This window comes from Anguilla anguilla, chromosome 16 (assembly GCF_013347855.1).
Source record: "Anguilla anguilla isolate fAngAng1 chromosome 16, fAngAng1.pri, whole genome shotgun sequence".
In the NCBI taxonomy this organism is placed as follows: Eukaryota; Metazoa; Chordata; class Actinopteri; order Anguilliformes; family Anguillidae; genus Anguilla; species Anguilla anguilla.
The window spans coordinates 4,572,016-4,591,920 of NC_049216.1; the positions used below are offsets into that span (position 1 = coordinate 4,572,016).

Sequence of the window (19,905 nt, forward strand, 5' to 3'; positions counted from 1 at the left end):
ATAAATGCAGTCCATTTACCATTTACATGTGTATGTGCGTGTGTGTGTGTGCGTGAATGAATGGAGCTGTGACAGGATAGTGCTGCATGTGTAGGGTGTGATTCCGGGAGTCTCTTCTTTCATGGCTGTGATCTCTCACACCTTCCACTATATTTAGGTTACACAGCAAGTTCAGGAGCCATGTGTATCCTTCTCTACTGGCGATCCATGGTAACTGGGCATGTGCAACAGCCACATGGAAAATGTGTACAGTTGTCTCTTCCTGCAATCGCAGTAATAGGCCGTTCTTTCATGTCTGGTTTGTGTGTAAATATATTCTGTAGAGGATTTCATGACTGCTCCAACAGATTTATGAAGAAATATATAAATAAATAATCACCCATGAAAGGCAGTTTGATGGCTTAAATTTCTTTGGTGAATCAACATGCTGCTTTCTTTTGATGTCTGTTTGGATCCACAGGGGGGCAATTATCTGAAAAGCAATATTCTGTTAAGTGTCTTCTTTCAGATTACAAAGAGAAGGACCAGGGTACAGCTGTAGCAGGTATAGTGGGGCTTTAATAAGAACAGCGTAAGGGCGAACTAGGCTTGTAGCAGGGATGGAGAAGGGCTGTGGTAAGGTTGTGGGGTTAGAGTGGGAACATAATGGAGGTGTAGTAGGGTTAGTGTAAAAACAGAGTGGAGGTGTAGCAGGGTTGGCGTAAGAACAGAGTGGAGGTGTAGCAGGGTTAGAGTAGGAACAGAGTGGAGGTATAGTAGGGTTAGAGTAGGAACAGAGTGGAGGTATAGTAGGGTTAGAGTAGGAACAGAGTGGAGGTGTAGCAGGGTTGATGTAGGAACAGAGTGGAGGTGTAGCAGAGTTGGTGTACGAACAGAGCGGAGGGGTAGTATGGTTGGAGTAGGAACAGAGTGGAGGTGTAGTAGAGTTAGAGTAGGAACAGAGTGGAGGTGTAGTATGGTTGGAGTAGGAACAGAGTGGAGGTATAGTAGGGTTAGAGTAGGAAAAGAGTGGAGGTGTAGCAGGGTTGGTGTAGGAACAGAGTGAAGGTGTAGCAGGGTTGGCATAGAAACAGAGTAGAGGTATAGCAGGGTTGGTGTAAGAACAGAGTGGAGGTGTAGTAGAGTTAGAGTTGGAACAGAGTGGAGGTGTAGTATGGTTGGAGTAGGAACAGAGTGGAGGTGTAGCAGAGGTAGAGTAGGAACATAGGGGCGCTGTAACAGGATTGGCATTGGAACTGAGCGGAACTGTTGTTAGGGTGAAATGAATGTACAGATTGATTGTAGCTTTTTCCCTCCAGAAGAAGTTGGGGATGTGGGTAAGTAGCTTTATACTTACAGCCTGATTTAGCATGCGCAAAACCGCTCAGCACACACATAACCAATAACATGACCAATGATTAGTCATGGTATTTGTTTTTTTGGTCGTGTTAGTTTTGCGTGTGCTAAAACGTTTTGCATACGCTAAAGGTCTTACTAAATCAGGCCCTGGGTGTTTAATGTTTACCTTTTTATTATATGTTACCGTAATGTCCAGTTTCCCCTCAGGATCAATAAAGTTATCTGTGTCTATGTCTGTAGAGAGCAGAAGCCGATGTGTTGGCTGTACATCATTGTAAACATAGTCTCCCACTCATACAACCTAGACGGTGGGGTCTATTTGGGAAAACATGGACAACATTGGTATCAGAAGAGAGTTTTCCCTCAGAAGCAGCCTCTTAGTTTTTTAACATAAAGACAACATGAATATTTATATTGTTGTTAGAAAAAAAAAAAAGTTCTCATCCTGATTATGTACATTAGCATATCGCACAAGTGAAGGGTGTGTTTCTCTGGAGCAAACAGACTTTAGTTTAAAAGTTCAGGTTCCGTCAGGCACCTGCTCACGGCGATGGGGCTTGGAGGAGCCATTTTATCCTGATGCAAACTGGGAAACTGAAAAGCAGAACACAGACATTCCTTTCCATTACGTTACATTACATTTATTTGGCAGACGCTTTTATCCAAAGAGACGTACAAAGTCCCCATTTAGTGGGGATTCCTGACCTGTCTTGTCCGTGATTGGTCGAGCAGGGTTGCGCTGGACTTGGTCTCTCCTACAGTACTGCAGCCTCCCCGCTGATGAATGCAAAACAGGGCAAATTTATCATCTTTAACGAGGTGGAGAAGTGTCTCCTCCGTGAATGTCACGATACCGTCAACAGTGACCCAAGTGCTAAATGAATCATTACGCTGCGCCTGCGTAACATATTGAATCTGGAAATCATATCATCATTAGCCATACTTCCCCTTGGGGAATGGACACTGGATCGAATCCACAAACGGTGTGAGAGAGTTCGCTCTATCCGCATACTGCTGAGCGGTCTGTGCAAAACCGTGCCTCTCTCTACGCAAAACATACACCCCAGGCTTTGTGTTGGCTTCTCTTTTTCCCACGGCGCGCAGGACTGCCTGCCGTCGTGGGCTATGCGTGGCAAATTGTGGTCACTCACTCACTCACTCACTCATGGACGTTTGGTGGGACGCATGTGGAGGTGGTGCTTCGTCTAGTAGGACGCATGCCCAGGTGCATCTCCCAAAATCACCACTTCGAACGGCACAAGATTTTTAAGCACAGCTTTATCGCCTAACTTTACTTTAGCTAACCCTAACATGTTAGCATTTCGCCTACTTTAGTTAACCTAGTTAGAGAGGTGAGGACATGCCATAGCTAGCGAGCTATATAGCTAGCCAAGTTTTACTCATGACACTTTGTACAAGTGCACCGTGGGTCTGGACGGTTTCATGCTTGTTTTTTTATTCAAACAGTTCTCTGTAGCCTCTTTGTCCTGATATGTGGGTATAGGTAGTTTTTATATGAATGATGGTTATTGTGATGTCTTGCTGTGTTGTTATTGTTGTTGTTGTTGTTAGTGGTGGGGTGGAGGAGTAGTTTTTGTATGTATGATATTTTTGCTGTTTGTCTACCTGCATTGAACAGAAAACCATCTGCTTATTTACTCTCTATTGCGTCAGAGATGTATATGGGGCCGCTGTCAGATGGCAGTGCTGTCTCCTAGAACCTTGGAAACGGTCAGGACCAGGCACAGCTGAGGCGGAATCATCCGCAGGCAGCACAGCTGAGGCTGAATCACCCGCAGGCAGCAAAGCTGAGGCGGCGTCACCCGCAGGCAGTACAGCTGAGACGGCGTCACCCGCAGGCAGTAAAGCTGAGGCTGAATCACCCGCAGGCAGCACAGCTGAGGCTGAATCACCCGCAGGCAGCGCAGCTGAGGCTGAATCACCCGCAGGCAGCACAGCTGAGATGGCGTCACCCGCAGGCAGCACAGCTGAGGCTGAATCACCCGCAGGCAGCAAAGCTGAGGCTGAATCACCCGCAGGCAGCACAGCTGAGGCTGAATCACCCGCAGGCAGCACAGCTGAGGCTGAATCACCCACAGGAAGCACAGCTGAGGCTGAATCACCCGCAGGCAGCACAGCTGAGGCTAAATCACCCGCAGGCAGCAAAGCTGAGGCTGAATCACCCACAGGAAGCACAGCTGAGGCTGAATCACCCGCAGGCAGCACAGCTGAGGCTGAATCACCCGCAGGCAGCACAGCTGAGGCTGAATCACCTACAGGCAGCAAAGCTGAGGCTGAATCACCCGCAGGCAGCACAGCTGAGGCTGAATCACCCGCAGGCAGCAAAGCTGAGGCTGAATCACCCGCAGGCAGCACAGCTGAGGCTGAATCACCCGCAGGCAGCACAGCTGAGGCTGAATCACCCACAGGCAGCACAGCTGAGGCTGAATCACCCACAGGCAGCACAACTGAGGCTGAATCACCCGCAGGCAGCACAGCTGAGGCTGAATCACCCGCAGGCAGCACAGCTGAGGCTGAATCACCCACAGGCAGCACAGCTGAGGCTGACTGGCAATCGTCCCGCCTTCATCAGGCCTGTCTGTAAAAAGGCGCAGTCGACACGGCTGCTGCCCCCCTATTTGAGCCCGGGTCTCTTTTCCCGCTCAGCTTCCCAGCTGCAGCGGGAGAACGCCGTTTACGCTTCTACTCTGGCTCACACAACCGTCGCTAATTCAGAATCTCTTCCTCTCAGAACAATCTTGTCTTTGGTCTCCGAATGTTCCCTGTGAACTCGCGGCTGCCACACCGTTGTTTATGTGGTGCTAATTGAACGTCAGCCCTGTTACTTAATGAGCGCTTCTCGCGATTATTTCTGCTCTCTTTCTGACCACAGAGGGGCCTGCGTCCCACAGGGGCGGGGCTGGGTCCTTTAAATGAGCCACAGCGAGGAGGGGGAGGAACAGAGACACAAGAGCGCGGCCCTCAAACTTTCTCAAAAAGCAATTGTCACGTGACTCATTATACGCCTACAGCAGCGTTGTTCAAATTGAAAGTTATTCCTTGGGCTGGTAAGTATGACCACCAGAGCTGTTATCAGAACAGGGTAAAGGTACAGTAAGACTAGGCTTCCCTGCAACGCATGTGTGGCAGTTGGTCTGCCGGAGAGGCGGATTGGTCTTGGCTGTGCCGGTTGGCGGAGAGAGCACACGTACTTGGGTTGCGTTAGCTAATCAGCCCAGGTGCTTAAAGGTGTGCTGCTCTCCACAGTTCGGGGCTGAGACCGGGAGCTAACACCGAGAGTGCAGTTATGATTTTCGTTTAGTTTTATTTTGAGCACTAAAAAGAAAGGAATCTGAAGGAAGGAAAGGAAGCTGGGATGCCGGAGGAGCTGGACCTGGCCGGGAAGGCGGGTCAGCCACAGAACAGGGAACTGAAATTTGCTGCTCTGTTTTATTTTCTTTTGTCTTTGCTATTTTAGCTTGTTATTTTAGTTTATTGTTTTTGCCTGGAACCCGTGAGGGGGAAGGGTAAAGTGGTACGTTTATTTTATTTCATGTTTGTGTGTATGCACTCTCTCTCTCTCCATGCGACAGAAACGGTGTTCCCTGGTGCTGCCGAATCTCTCCTCCCACACATCCACTGTACAATGGTGCACTGCCCTGTAAGTCTATTGATCGAAAACATATTTATAATCTCCTACATTTCCCTCCAGGAGTTATAGTTTTTCTCTGCTTGGTGTTCCTGATTTAGCCCTAGTTCCAGATTTGTTGTTGATTGTTTCTGTTGATGTCACTATTTGGCAGAGGTCGAGGAGGGTCACACTCAAGATGTAGTAACAGTGTTGGCTTTGAATGCCTCAGCAATGAGAAGGAGTGAGCACAACCCCCAGCCCTGCCCCCCCCCCCCCCCCCCAACCTCAACTCGCACCCCACCCGCTGCCACTCTAAGGTTTCCTCAGTGTATTATCTTTTATTTTGAGGGGGGGGGGGGTGTTCTAACTGATTGATTTAATCAAAGAATTTGCCATTGGAGCAGTAGGCACCAAATGCATAATTCAATACATTACGTTCATCACGATGGTTGATCAATTAAATTTGTCAAAATTACAGGAAGCTGACAGAAGTAATATTCTTGAGTCGCTGTGCTCGTCGTGGAGTGAAGCGATCATTAATTTAAGATTATTTCTTTGCTCCGATGTCATTTCCTGCTTATTGCTTTTCTCTAGAGAGCCAGCTCAGGCTCTGACGCTACAGTTATAATTCACAGATTGACACATCTCCACAGATTGTCACGTCTCTCTCTCTTTATCTTTCTCTCTCTCTATGTTAATTTCTTCCCTTCTCTCCTTCATTCTCCTTCCCTTTCTCTCTCTTTCTCTCACTGTTCCTCTCGCCCTCTCTCTCTCTCTCGCTCCATGTCATTCTCTCTCCTTGTCTCTCTTTTAGATTGGTTTGCTCACAATGTGCTAGCTATTTGGAAATTACAAGTATATCTAAAACTACAATGGGAGGCAGAGCCTTTTCTTGAACAGCTCCTGTCTTACGGAATAATCTCCCTTGGCATGTTTGGGCTTCAGACCATCTTAAGAGTAGGCTCAAAACCTACCTCTTTAGTTTTTATTTTATTTTTTTTTAAATATGTTTTTTGGGCTTTTTTTCAGCTTTATTAGATAGAACAGTGTAGTGAGACACTAGGAGGAGAGAGAGGGAGAGGGAGAGACGTGCGACAGACGTCGGCGGTCGGACACGAACCGCTGACGCCGCGGCTCGCAATGAGCATGCGGAAAGCGCCCTAAGGGCTACTGGAGGCCCCAGGCAGCCCTTTAGTTAAAGATGTGTGGGAGGGGCATAGGACCATAGAGCTGTTGCGTGAGCTGGGCGGCCTGTGCTGATGCCCTGCCCCTCCATGCGAACGCTCAGGTTTGCTGTTCTGAGCCTTGTTTGGGGGTGCTGTCATTCCGGGTGCAGTCTCATGGTCGTGCGCTCCCCCTTTCTAAACATCTTTTAGATAGGCTGCCATGCCATAGCACCTGGGGGGCTTGGGGTTTTTCCATATTACATTTGGTGCTCTACATATGCCGCGGTTGATAATTACATCCGTGCCTGATCCTTCTCCGCTTTCTTTCCAGGGCCTTCTGCGCCCCTTCCCCCTGCCCCTGAGTTTGCTGACCACTGCGACTGCAGCCTCGTCCCTCTCCTGGTTCAAGCCCACACCATGACCCAACCTGGAGGCCCAGACCCATGACCACGCCCCTCTATGCCGCACATAACCACACATCTCTCTGCTTGGGAACCTGCCTGTTTTACTGCCTGATCGAACTACCTCTGACTGTAACCTTTCCCAACCCATTTTATTGTTTGCTCTGTTGGATCCCTCATCTCATTTCTGTTACCATTCAGTCTGCCTTAACTATAACACTGGGCCGTTCAGCAGAGGATGGGCTCCCCCTCTATAGCCAGGTTTCATCCTGAGACTTCTTCCCATTGGGGAGTTGTTTCTCGCCACCATTTGAACATTTTTCTTCCCACTGGGGATTTAATTTTTTTTTTTACCTCAAGTGCTTGTTTTTTTTGGGGTTCTTGCCTGTATTTTTTGCCCATTTCCACTGTAGAGCGTCTTTCTGACAGTGGCCCTGTGAAAAGGACTATACAAATAAAGCTGAATTAAATTGAATCTTTCTCTTTCTCTCTATCTCACTCTCCTCTGTCTCTTTCTCTCTCTTCTCTCTTTTTCTCCCTCTCCTCTATTTTTTTTTTTACTTCTGCTGTCACTCTTTTATTCTCTCATTCTGCTCCTCCTCATTTTCTTTAAAAAAAGAACATGCAGTGTCAAACTGAAAAAAACCCCCCATAATGTCAGGATATTTGTAGCTTTTCATTGAGAGACATATCACAACTTTCCAGGTGCCGCTTCGGAAAATGGCACCAGTTCCCTAGAGGGGGAAACTGTGGAGAGGTAAAAATCAGTTGGGAAACAGTTCTGCTCTGAATTTCAGCTCTCAGCGCTCGTTTGCGGAAAGAAATGAAATGATCCGAAACTGAGGGACCCTGACACACAAAAAGCTAGAAAGCACGGCTGTGTCCGTCCCAGCTGTCTCTTCTCCCATCCGCCCACTGTGCGATCAATAGATGCCGACTGCTGTGCCCTATCAGATAGGACTATTGACCAAACGTGTTTACAGCGAATTGCCCAAATAAAAGGATAGCACTTGGCCAGTGATCATACAACATCTCAGAGGAGCAGTGCTGATATAGAATCAGTTTAGCCTTTTAGCCCATGATGGATAAGGGTAGCATATACACAAGGGAAACCAGGGCCTGTGTTCATGAAGCCTCTGAGAGTGCTTATCTAGGATCAGTTAAGCCGTTGAGCTCGTTCTGGATATGAGCAGGAGAAAACTGATCTTGGATCAGTTAAGCCGTTGAGCTCGTACTGGATATGAGCAGGAGAAAACCATTCTTGGATCAGTTAAGCCCATGAGCTCGTACTGGATATGAGCAGGAGAAAACTGATCTAGGATCAGTTAAGCCGTTGAGCTCGTACTGGATATGAGCAGGAGAAAACTGATCTTGGATCAGTTAAGCCGTTGAGCTCGTACCGGATATGAGCAGGAGAAAACTGATCTGGGATCAGCCCTCCCGCTGTGATGCCCATCATGACTATGGGGCCTGGTGAGACTCGACAGACTACAAACCTGTCACTGAAAGGCTTGAGAGCCCCTGTCAGGAGGCCAGCAGCGCAGACTAACCCACACGAGGCTCCCACTCCCTGCTGTCTGTGTGCTCGTGAGACCGCCACTCAAAGCCAAGGATCGCCTGCTTATCTCTTACTCTCTTCATCTTAGTCGGTCTGCATTAAATCAGCTTTTCCTCCGACGCTGTTTCCCCTCCGATCTTCAATAACATGTACTGATCTGCTGTCAGAGGTACAGTAAGTGCTAGACTCTGGGGCAAATACTGGCTCCACACTGGAAGGTGAGTAAAACACTGCGTGAGGCACAGAGAGGGTGTGCAGATCAGTCCCGGGAAACGACTCCCGACATGAAGGGATCGTGAATCCTCTCGCTGTTTCAGCACCACGGACAGCGAGCGGCCACCACCGTTCCTCTGCCACTTCAGCACCACGGACAGATGCTGCTGGCAGTTTAAGAGGCAGGTTCCGTTGCCCCAAGAGAACACCCTCCACCCTGCGATAATCAAGAATTCAGGCACAGTCTCATATGGGCCTCCTGGGAAGTGATACTGCGGGTGCTTGCGGGCCGACCCAAAAGAGTCAGTGATCCTTCTGTGTAATAAAAGTATCGTTTATATTTACATTTACAGTTTTCAAAGCCCAGAAATCTAGTGATCTATGGAGGTATTCAATGCTCAGCCAGGCTTTCTGTAAACTGCACTACATCCTGAATCAGTTAAAGGCTTTAGACACCTGTTGCCAAATAGGTTCAGCCAATATCTGAGGTAGATGATGGAGGGAGTCTACATTGACCGTCAAACTGAAACAGATTAGTGTGGACTCACTGGTTTGCAGACTTGCTATGTTTTGGGTTTGCTTGCCATCTAAATAGCCCCCCCCCCCTCCCCCCAACAACTATATTTCATAAGTTACTCACAGTTTAAACCTTCAATTAGAATTATAAGAATGATTACTGCTTGCTTCAGCAGATAATTGAAATGGGTCCATTCATTTCCTGAAAGCGTTCAATGCCAAATGCCCATTAAATGGGATAAGCCTACGTTCCATATATGGCCACTCATTGTTGGTATATAGGGCTTTCCACAGCACTATTACCTCAAACTTCCTGCTTCCTTAGTGACATGCGCTGTCAATCTCTCACACTGTTGCCCTGGCTCCATACAGTCTGGGGTCTGAATGGACTGATCTGTCTCTCATACCTATATCTGTATCCGTATCTTTCTGAATTGTATTAGCGTGTATGTTTTTGCCACCATGCCTACTACTGGTAGATTTTTCCATTTATAACCCTTCTTTGGCGGTACTGAGAAATCAAAATGCTAATAACGTAAAATGCCTTGGGGTCAGTGCCTTCTGGTTGCATAATATTTCCCACAGTCACAACTGTGCACTTGTATCACTGTGTAATATTTGGTGTTGCTTGTTTTTTTTCTGTGCATGGTGTGACACTATTTTATTACCGGCTATATCTGTGTCTTATTGCTTTCAGGATAGTGCTCTCAACTGCTGTGCCTTCATTATCAAAGATCCCAATATTCTTCAATGATAAAGTATGTGCATCCGTCTCAGTGCAAAAGGTAGCCACACAGGGGCTTTATAATGCAGGGAAAGAGCCTGAGAGATAGTAAAAGCTTCAGGACTGCCACTGATCATATTAAAAAAAAAAAAAAAAACTATTAAGCTGATTATTTTGTATTAATATGTGCTCCAGATAAGGGGACGCCTGATTAAAAACATTAACTCTGACTTTGTTGCTCCAGTTGCTTAAGTTTCTAAGGCACTCTGTTTTTGAAAAGTGAGCATAGAGACAAAAGGGCTCACCAGGGGAATTTCTATTTATTTGTCTTTATGGCCGGAGCTTCTGTGCTAAGCAGAGCTGTTCTTATACTGATATATAAGGTCACAGATATGCTGGAGCAGATATGCTGGAGCCAACTGAAAGCTGGTTTAAGCTCACAGGAAGCTGAGGATCTGACGAGGGATTGTATAGGAATGGGAGCTTTCACAAGCCTAGTACTAGGAGGAGCTACAATGAGCTATCAATCACTGACATGTCTGAACCGATCAATGTTCGAGCCAATGATTGGCTAAAAAAAAGATCCCCGCCCCTGTTTGGTTTAATAAACCCTCACAGTCCCATCACTATGGGTGGGGTAAGCTTGCTGGTGGGGCAGATTTCAGTGGGCTTGTATGGGCTCAAATTTACAGGTGGGCAGGCTCGCGTGAGGGGCATTTTGAGAGTGCTAACGACTCACGGATGGTGGAGGTGTGAGGGTGGGGTTATTTAATTGGTGGGGAAGGTTGGAGGGTGGGATAGGGGTGAGGGTGGGGTTCTCTGCCTTGGTGAAATGCCATCATCATGTCCCTTCAGTCCACACAGAGGAGCTTTACAGGCAGGTCGCTTCCCCACAGTCAAACTCATTCAGCTTTAACAGAAACCGTAAATGTAACTATACCTGTGCCAAGGGTGCTCTGGAGTTTTTTTTTAAGACTGAGCAGTATCTGGGTCAATTATCCAAATTGTTGACTTCATGTAATAAAGTGTGAAAAAAATGCTGAATTCTTTAAGAACTTGCTTCTTTAAGCAACTTTAAGAAATAAGTACGGCATACAGTGCACCAATATAATAACAGGCTGTAATCTATTAGATTTTATGTGAACTTAGTCCAAGATACGCGTGCTTCATCTCACGCGCACATCCTCATTAACACGAAAAAGTCATTTACAGCGCATTTTAAACGATTTATAGATAAATCACAGCGGCACCTCAATCCAGACATTCTTGCGCAGACGCGGAAACTCCTCAAAGGGCAGTTCTTTTGGCTGCAAATGAATGAACTTCCGCAGTGTAAATGTATAGCTGCAGTCAGACGTTATTACCCGAGTTGGATTGCTGTGTGCTCTCCCTTACATACTGCCTCCTCTCGTGTACTCCCTATTTAACGTGTTCAGGCTCCGACTGGTTTGATAAAGGGTGCTTATTCAAAGCTACATCACCTCAACATAGAACATCTTCAAATGTGACGAGTTGGGTAAAACTAAAACAAGGTGCTCCAAACGGCTCCATTAGAGTAGCTAGCCCCCAATGACAAGCCATTGCGACAGTCATTACCTCACAAGCGTGAGTAAACTGCGAGAATGGCACATTAATGCGTAATGGAAAACTAGGTAAGACAGTCTGTTGTTCACCGTTGAAAGGTGCAAATCATTAAACGAGACGAATTTCTGACTAAAATGAATCAACGATATAATAATACTAATTCCACCTCTGTAAGCCATTCCCCTTTACATTCTGAGTAGATTGTTAAATAATCACAGAAAAGAAAACATCAAATATGGTTAATAAAGTGATACAAATGTTCCAGGTCCCAGTGGTTGGCGAAATCTCCTGTAAATCCATTGGTTGCGGTCTCGGCGCTTCTATCCAATCCGTTGCAGATGCGGCTGCAGCTGTATTTGGAAATTGACATCTGGAGGCAACAGTTTACGCACGAGCTGGCATATCGAGTCTGGAATTATGAACAGATCTGTTTAAACCTGAAGTTCGTTTTGAATTTTATTCCCGAAGAACTGAGACCATGGCGTTGGGAATCTGCGCCCTCGTGTCCCCGACGTTAGGAACCCGCGTTTTTGTGGCTCTCCTAGTCTCTCAGATAAACGTGAGTGCTTTTTCTGCTGCAGTCTAAGTTCTATCGTCTCTCAAAAGTCTTCTGTTGAGACCTTAATTGTCAAAGTCATAAACTATTTGTGTGCGGTGTAAGGTAATGAAAATATAAAATCTAAAATAATAAATGTAAGGCGTTTCTGAACATCTTACATTTGTTATTTTGAGACCTTAATTGTAAAAGTCATGAACAATTTTTTTGTGCAGTGTGAATGTAAGGCAAATGTAAAATCTAAAAGAACACACGTAAGACGTCTCTGTATTTATCTTACACGGTAGCAGCGTATATATCGGCGTATATATTTGTTTCCCGCAAGGGCATTTTTTGGAGGTGGTATACATATAAAATATTTTTTAGAGTTCAGACTTATATAGTCTACCAGAAATGTAATTATGAGGCTAAATGCTGATGTTGATTGCGAAGGCTAGTTGTCTTTAAGGCGTTGTGGCTGCGTGAATGTAAAATCCTTTGTTTGGACGGGTGTATTTCTAAATCTGTGCCGAATTGTGCCCCAGAACCTAACGAGTTTCTCGTGTTTTTGATCCCCGTTCCTGAGGTTTAACCGTGTCTGGGGAAATAAACGAGCTCGAGCGCGGGTTTCACATTGCCAATAGTATTTGAGCGCGCTCTTACAGTAAATGCATAAAAGCCCGTTCTCTAATTGCCAACGTTTTTGTTAAATGCGTAATTATAAATACAGTTATATAGATTTTATTTATGCATTCTGTCACCGAGTCGGTTTCTCGGAGTAGATAAAGCTGTTTGAAACAGCACAGTAGTGATCTCTATAGGAATAGCGATAACAAGAAACATTTGCCTTTCTCAGTCAGAGCATAACTATCATGTGGTGACGGACGGTTTAAATTATTTCTTTTGAGAGAACGTCTAAAGAGGTGCAAATCAAGGTTGAGAGACGTTTTGATATAAACCGATTAGATTTTGATATTAACGGACCAAAATATAGCTCCATTTCCCCCTAGTCCTAGTCAGCTAGAAAACGTTCACTTTTCAACCATGTATATAGCCTGGTTTTCACCTGAACGTCTAGAAGGCGTTTCACCAATTTCATCGCCAAAAACACGTCCACAGGGTTATTGAATTATGACGTAGGCTACGTGAAAGTAGTAGGCTACTTCTCCTCCTGCAGCTATCAAAACGATAAAATCGAAACGGAGTTGTTCTCCTCATAGGACTACATCCAACAGGTGTTACCAACCATGACCGCTGCAGTGCACTGACTGTACTTAACCCTCACGAGGCTTCTGAAAAAATACAAGTAATAATCACCACTTTCATTAAATTTTAGGCGTTTTATTTCCATTTAGTCCTCCATAGGAAACAAACGGGTGAGACTATATTAAGTTCATCCAGCAGATGGAAAACACTCACACAAACTCAAACGACCCACCAAAATATACACGCACACATGCACGTACAATTTTGGGCCCCGATTCCCCGCTCCACGTGACACTGTGTCTTGGAACACTTCCTTCATCATATTCGGTCATGACTGATAAAATTTACAGTGGAGCTATCGTCGTTCCGGAAAAGTGACTATAAACTATAAATAATTGTCACAACGTTGCCAAATCTTGGCCAGACAGATTATTTATTTATTTATTTATTTACAATTTGGAGAGTCATATCTGCAGGGTAACCAAGGTTTAAACCTACCCCACTGTGCACCGCGGAGTCCCCGGCTAAGTGTCTGCTATTTGCCATATATGGGCATACTCTTCATGGGATGGCTTCTGATGTACAGAGATTGTATGCAGCAAAGTGACATTTATTTTCACTGAAAACACATGTACCACGTGATCCCTACGTTTATAAAGACTGTGTGAAAAGTATTGATAACTTGATGACGGGGAATCGGGGATGATGTGGAATAAAGAGCACGTGTTGTTTCCAGCTTGTTTAATCTATTCCACCGCCCCCCGCCCCCCCCCCCCCCAAAAAAAAGCAACACACGCAAACACACACATCACATGTGAGATACATAAAATATTAACACATATTGTACACACATCCACACTCTGTCTCACACTCTAACGTATTGTGATAATCGTACCTAATTAAAAGCCGTGATAAGACCCAGTTTATGTCTTTAGACAGGCCTGGTTTCCCATGAGGGCAATGATGATAATATTCAATCAGTCACAACTGTGAACATAATCACAAATAAATTCACAATTATCATAATAAAAATCTGAATTATTACCTGCTTTGCCCCGCCTCGCAATGCCAATGTCTGCCTGTCAGCGAATATTTAAATGTATTTATTTTTTTAAATTTAACCTTTATTTACCTCTGGTGCGCAAGCACCTGCCTCCTTTGCCCCAGGTGTCCAGTGTGCCCCTTTGATTTGATACAAAAAAAATTCTATTCATCTTATTATTGTGGTCTGCCATTCATTTTCGTTCTTTCATTGTGGTTAACATATATATTGTGTACAGTAACTTGATGTGCCCTTATCTCACTTTAAACACTTGCCCCTGAAAAGGTCTCTGCGTCGCCCCGTTGTTGCTGGCATCGATTGCATTAGGAATTACAAATTTGAATTGAAGGATTATTTCCTACTCAAATGTAACTTTTTAGAGATGCCAAAGAAAAAAATGGCAACACCTACGAGTTCCCGCTTTAAACAGTACGAGAGATCTTGGTATTATTCTGAGGCAGAGAATGTCACAACTGTGCCTGATGCGGGGAGTAAGATCTAAGACAACCAATTATCACAGCTGAGGCTGATACGAGGAATAGCACAGGTACAGTGGATGCTGTGGCTGATTAGGAGAGCAGCCAGTCTGCAGTGAAACCCCCAGGGTGAGTGCTGGCCTGCGATGCCCAGAAAACGTTTCAGCGTTTGACACAGGACTCGGCGATAAGCAGGACGTGTCCTGCTGCGACTATAAAATACCCAACTCCGCTGTCATTTGTCAATCAACATATTCGTGCTTCCCTGCAAACCCAGCCGTCGGCGATTTTACTGACTTCTTCTGAAAAATATCCATAAAAAGACTGTCCTTACACTATTTTTTTTTTGTTTTTACTGACCTTTTGTGAAAAATATTTATCAAACAGCTGCCCTCAAACTATTGACGACGTCGGCAACATCCTTGTTTAGAAAGTCTCAGTCTGTCAGCTCCGAGTTGCTGGTGCTGGCTCGGCCCGGTTGAAATGACTTCACTGACTTCGTCACCAGCGCGACAGCTCTTCGCTGGTATCTGGGCTTTCACGTGTTCAGTACTCAGCGGCAGGCAGGCGTGTTTAGTGGGGATGAGATGAGAGAAGGAGAGAATGAGATTCAGTCTATAATAAGTACGGGAGCCTTTAACTGCTGCAGTGCTCCTTAAAACTATTCTCAGTGTCTCACTCACGTTACCCGTATTACCGTCCGTCTGTTATCTAATATGGCTTGTTCCTGGTCAGGGTTGCAGGGGGCCTGAAGCCTATCCCAGCATGCATTGGGCGAGAGGCAGGAATACACCCTGGGCGGGTCTCATCGCAGGGCTGTACCTAACCTACAGGCAGTTTAGAGTCTCCAGTTAGCCTGACCTGAGTGTCTTTGGACTGTGGGAGGAAACCCAAGCGGAACCCTCGAGACACGCAGAAAGGCCCCAGCCGGGATTCGAACCCATGCCCTTCTGGCTGTAAGGCGACATGCCGCCCTCACGTTGCCATTATTTAACTGTAACGTAAATTTTAAACAACATGTAATATATTCATTACAAGCAATGGGTATAATGGTGAAAAAAGAAACACATTTTGTGGAAAGCAGTAATTAATGGGTGATCAGTTCTGATCCCTGTGAGCTGTGGGGGGGAATTGGTGTCCAGACAGTGTGAATATTCTGGAAGCTTCTTTTAAATATGCACATTTCAAACATACACTCCTTCTCTGTGGATGTTGCCTTGTGCTTTAAGGCCTGTGGTACACATTTACTCTAAAGCGTTAATATTCCCAGATAGGGACTCATAGTTTCTTTGTTATTGTGTGTATGAGAGAGACATTGTGTGTTTGTGTGTGAGGAATAGGTGAGCACAGGTGTGTACGTTTGTGTGTATGAGAGAGACATTGTGTGTTTGTGTGTGAGGAATAGGTGAGCACAGGTGTGTACGTTTGTGTGTATGAGAGAGACATCTGTGTGTAGGTGTGTTTATGCGCGTATATCCACGTGTGTGCGTTCGTGTGTACGTTCATTACTTTTACAATCTGCGTGAAAAATATAACTTGTATAGAGTAACCGGACTGAATCCGTTTGGTTAGAGCGGTCTGTCATTTACCTGCACAACAAAGGTTTGTAGGTCTTGCGTTCCAGCGTATTTCACTGAGAGGCTTTGTGCGTTTCGGATTAGCCTAGTTTTCACCTTTTGAAAATGATGTTGAAACGCAACTTGAGGTGGGTCTTGTGAGAGCGCCAGCGTGCCAGCACCAGACATTCGGAGCCGATCGAAATGGAGGCGAGTCGCGACGTTCGTTTTCGCAGCGCGACCGGATCGGTACGGGAGGTGCGATGCGGGGAGCCAGATGCTGTACTCCTCCCCTTCTCCTCTGCAGGTGCTCCACGGTGGGGCCCGGGGCCAGGCTGAGGCAGACTGCCGTCCTGCGGTGCAGCACGATGGGCCTCTGGGGGAGGTGCCTTCTCATCAAGGTGAGTCAATTGTCCTGTACTGTTTCTCCTCTCTCTCTCTTGTTCTTTCTTTCTCTTTCTCTATTTCTTCATTTCTTCATATCTCACTCGCTCTCTTTATCTCTCTTCTCTCTCTCTCTCGTCCCCCCTCTTTCTCCCTCCATATCTCCCTCCTGTCTTTCTCTTTCCCCCCTCTCTCTCTGTCTCACTCTCTCTCTCTCACACACCCGCACACACACATACACACACACACAGATGGCACTGTGTTGAGCTCCTTTCTATTAACCAGAAATGGTCAGTAACAGGAGTCTAAACTGAGTGAAGTTGCTGTTTCGCTTTTTGCCTCGTGGGGAGTAAGATACAAGCAGAACCACCACAATCCAGAATAAACCACTTCTGTATTTACTAAAAACCAAGAAAAATCTGCGTCTAGCTTACAGGAATTGTACCAAAGATGGGAGCTGCCTAATTTTTTTGGGCTAGCCCTATTTTTGGAAGTTATGATCTGAGACTGGAATAATTGGAATGACAGCAGCAAAAGTGTGCAAATTCATCTCTCCAGCCTACTCAATCTGAATCTGCAAAATACCATCGCACATTGCAGGTCTGCTGCACAGTAAATCCACTGTCACTCCACTTTAACCCCTCTGTTTCTCCAGCGAACACTCCTGCAAACTACTTTCAGCTTTGTTCATGTTTAATGCATACCAATGTACGGCTCTGTCTGTCTTCCTTCACTCGCACCAGACAGATAAAGGGAGAACAACAGAAATTGATCCGAAGACAGATGGACAGATGGACAGCGAGGGAGGGAGAGAGAGAGAGAGGAAGACAGACAGATGACACAGGCAGACAGATAAAGGGAGAACAAAAGAAATTGATCAGAAGGACATATGGACAGAGAGAGAGAGAAAGTGAGAGGAAGACAGACAGACGGCACAGGCAGGCAGCCAGACAGATGGACAGATAAGCAGCCAGTTAGGTCTGTGGAGCTTGGTGCTGCACATAGTTACTGTGCTGGGTTGTTATTGGATAATTGACACTCTCAATCAGGAAGATTTGGAAGTTGGCCATTGGGCAATTAATTTTTCTTCAAGTGGTAATGAACCAAAACGACAGAAAATATACCCAAATGTGGGAAATCCTGGTCCCATAGTGAAGGGGTCTTGTGTCCAGGCAGGTCTTTCCCCAAAGGTACAACAGTGCAACAGTCAAAGCCTTTAAACAGGCAACATTGCTGAGAAAGATTACCAATCACCCTCAGCTGTGCGCCCTTGCAGGTTAGCCCGCTGCTGTCCATGGTGCTGAAGGCCTCCCCATCTTTGGGAGACAGAAGGATTCTCTGACATCTGCCAAAGCAGGTGCAACCTTAACACAGCCTTCACATTGCACAGCCTACCAACCCCAAGCAACCAATGAATCTCCAGAACACATCTTCACATCAACCACATACTTGTCTCAATGAAAAACCAGAGACAAATAACATAATTCTATAAAGCAGGATCATCCCGAGTTTCTTTATGTGACCCATCCACTTTTCTGGTGGTCGTGCAGCTATCTCCACAGATCTCCAAAGTTCAGGGGCGCTTAGTGCAAAAGACTTAGACTGTCTATCAAACGCGCTCATTAGAATGCAAATAATGTATATTACCGCGTTTCCCATTAATTTATATTCCACTTGTATATTGTTTATAAAAAAAAGGGCTGGATGTGTCACTCGTGCATGTATTTGTTAAAAGCCCTTTCAAAGGGCGGATTTTGAATTTCAACGAGGTAATTAGTCACCACCGACTGAACTGGGTACGTCGAAGTTAAAAACGGCATTAAAATCGCATTTGGGCACAGTGTGCCGAACGTGTTTGCAAATTTCGGCAAGGGGTCTAACTGACAGGTGTAGTCAGTGATACTGATGAGTCTGAGCCTTGCCATCTGGCTCCAGAGTCATCAGTCACAATTTCTGTTCACTTGTAACAAATGCACCTAAATCATTTGGCGTATCTGCAGTTATTGTCCTCCCAAGACCCGGTAATTTTTTTTTTGTTCCCTGTAGGGGATAAGAGACTGGTCTGAGAGCTCAAGGACCATATATTGTACTATGCTGACACCTACGCCTCGAGGGTCATATAAAGAAATAATATCCAGAAAAAAACACAAAATAAATCAGAGAAAACTCTTCCTTCTCGAGAGCTGAAAAACCTTTATCATATGGGTCACATTAGACATCACAAAGTTAGCAGCACACCCACACGTATCGGCTTCTCGGCCAAAAATAATATTTTCACAAATATTTTCACGGTAACGCGGTTTTTGTCAACTTGTGTAACTTGTATCACGGTAAAAAATTAAAACACTTAAACAGTCTTCCTGCCAGGTCGCAGGTGGTCATAGCATGTTCGTCTGTGAAATGTGGTGTCTGCTGTGATGAATTTGCTCTGAACGCAGCACGGAAAAGCAGTTTGCTGTCACCGCGGCAATCGAACGGCGACAGCTCTGAAAGGAACAGCGAAGGCTCTTCTACGCCAAGTTTGTTTGATCACATGACCTGGACAGACGTGCAGACTGCATTATGTGTTATGTCCCTTCCCACAGCAGGTACTGATAACATCTCCCTTTAATATAAAATACCAGGCAACCCATCGGACTGTTCACACCAACCAGGCAATGTCGTGATCAGCTGAACGGAATGCATTTTGCATTGCCCCGACTGAAATGATTTTATTTATTCATCTTGCGGTGGAATTTTGCTATTCTTAGCTACTGTAGTCATGGCGAGTGGCACAGGTGTATTGTTCTATTCTTTCTTTTTTTTTTTGGCGTGCAAATGCTGGGATGCAGCCGCGATTTCTGAAATGAAATGAGTCAGAATATGTCTCTGATGTTTACTGATGAAACACAGTCTTTCTGCTCAGGCCGTGTGTGAGTGTTCACGGCACGAGTGAGTGTGTGTGTGTGTGTGAGCATGTCTGACAGTGTGCCAAAGGCAGGTTATGGGTGTTGTTATATTATTTGTGCGTTCGATCTTCTGCTGTCAATGTTTAGGGGTGAAGGTGTGATTTTCAATCGACTAGTCAATCAATCCAATTTCATTTATGCAGCACATTGTACAAAGGATTTGTTGCAATGGGCTTCACAATATAGCCAGGCCTGAACCCCCAAAGAGCGAGGCAGAGGTGACAGCGACAAGGAAGATCTCCAGAGTGGAATGTAGGAAGAAACCTTGGAAGGAAGCAGACTCAGTAGGGGAGCCCATCCTCATGTCAATCATCTGTCCATCCAATCAGTTCAGGCCAGGTCTTGTGGTGTCTTCTGTGTGTGGGACAAGGTATGAGGTTCGAGGGGTCACAGCCGGATGTCCCGGTGGAAGGGGAGGGCAGGCCGACCCCGAGAAGGGGCGAGAGGGCGCTCTCAAATATCCACGGGGAGGTGGCTCGTACTGATGACATCGCAGAGGTCACCATCATCAAAGCCCCGCCCACGTCCTCACAAACACTCAGGGTGAGTAGGGTGAGTTTCCAGCACTTCCAGTAGTGACACGTCCAAGCGAAACGAGTGTGACAAAAAGAGTGTGACAGTGTCGGT

General features: G+C 45.7%; 1 protein-coding gene across 3 annotated transcripts in view; it reads left to right on the plus strand.

The window, feature by feature from the left end:
• The first annotated feature begins 11,161 nt into the window (after nt 1–11,161).
• Nucleotides 11,162–19,905, plus strand: part of LOC118215172 (cadherin-13-like) — a 42,586-nt gene continuing 33,842 nt past the window's right edge. Inside the window, exons 1-4 of one of the 3 annotated variants that reach the window (XM_035395648.1) lie at nt 11,162–11,199; nt 11,470–11,690; nt 16,254–16,347; nt 19,649–19,821. In XM_035395648.1, coding sequence (XP_035251539.1) covers nt 11,610–11,690; nt 16,254–16,347; nt 19,649–19,821 — 348 coding nt within the window. In that variant the 5' untranslated portion in view covers nt 11,162–11,199; nt 11,470–11,609. Of the gene's footprint in view, nt 11,200–11,245; nt 11,691–16,253; nt 16,348–19,648; nt 19,822–19,905 lie in introns of those variants that run through there. The other 2 variants (XM_035395647.1, XM_035395649.1) reach the window with 2 other exon arrangements.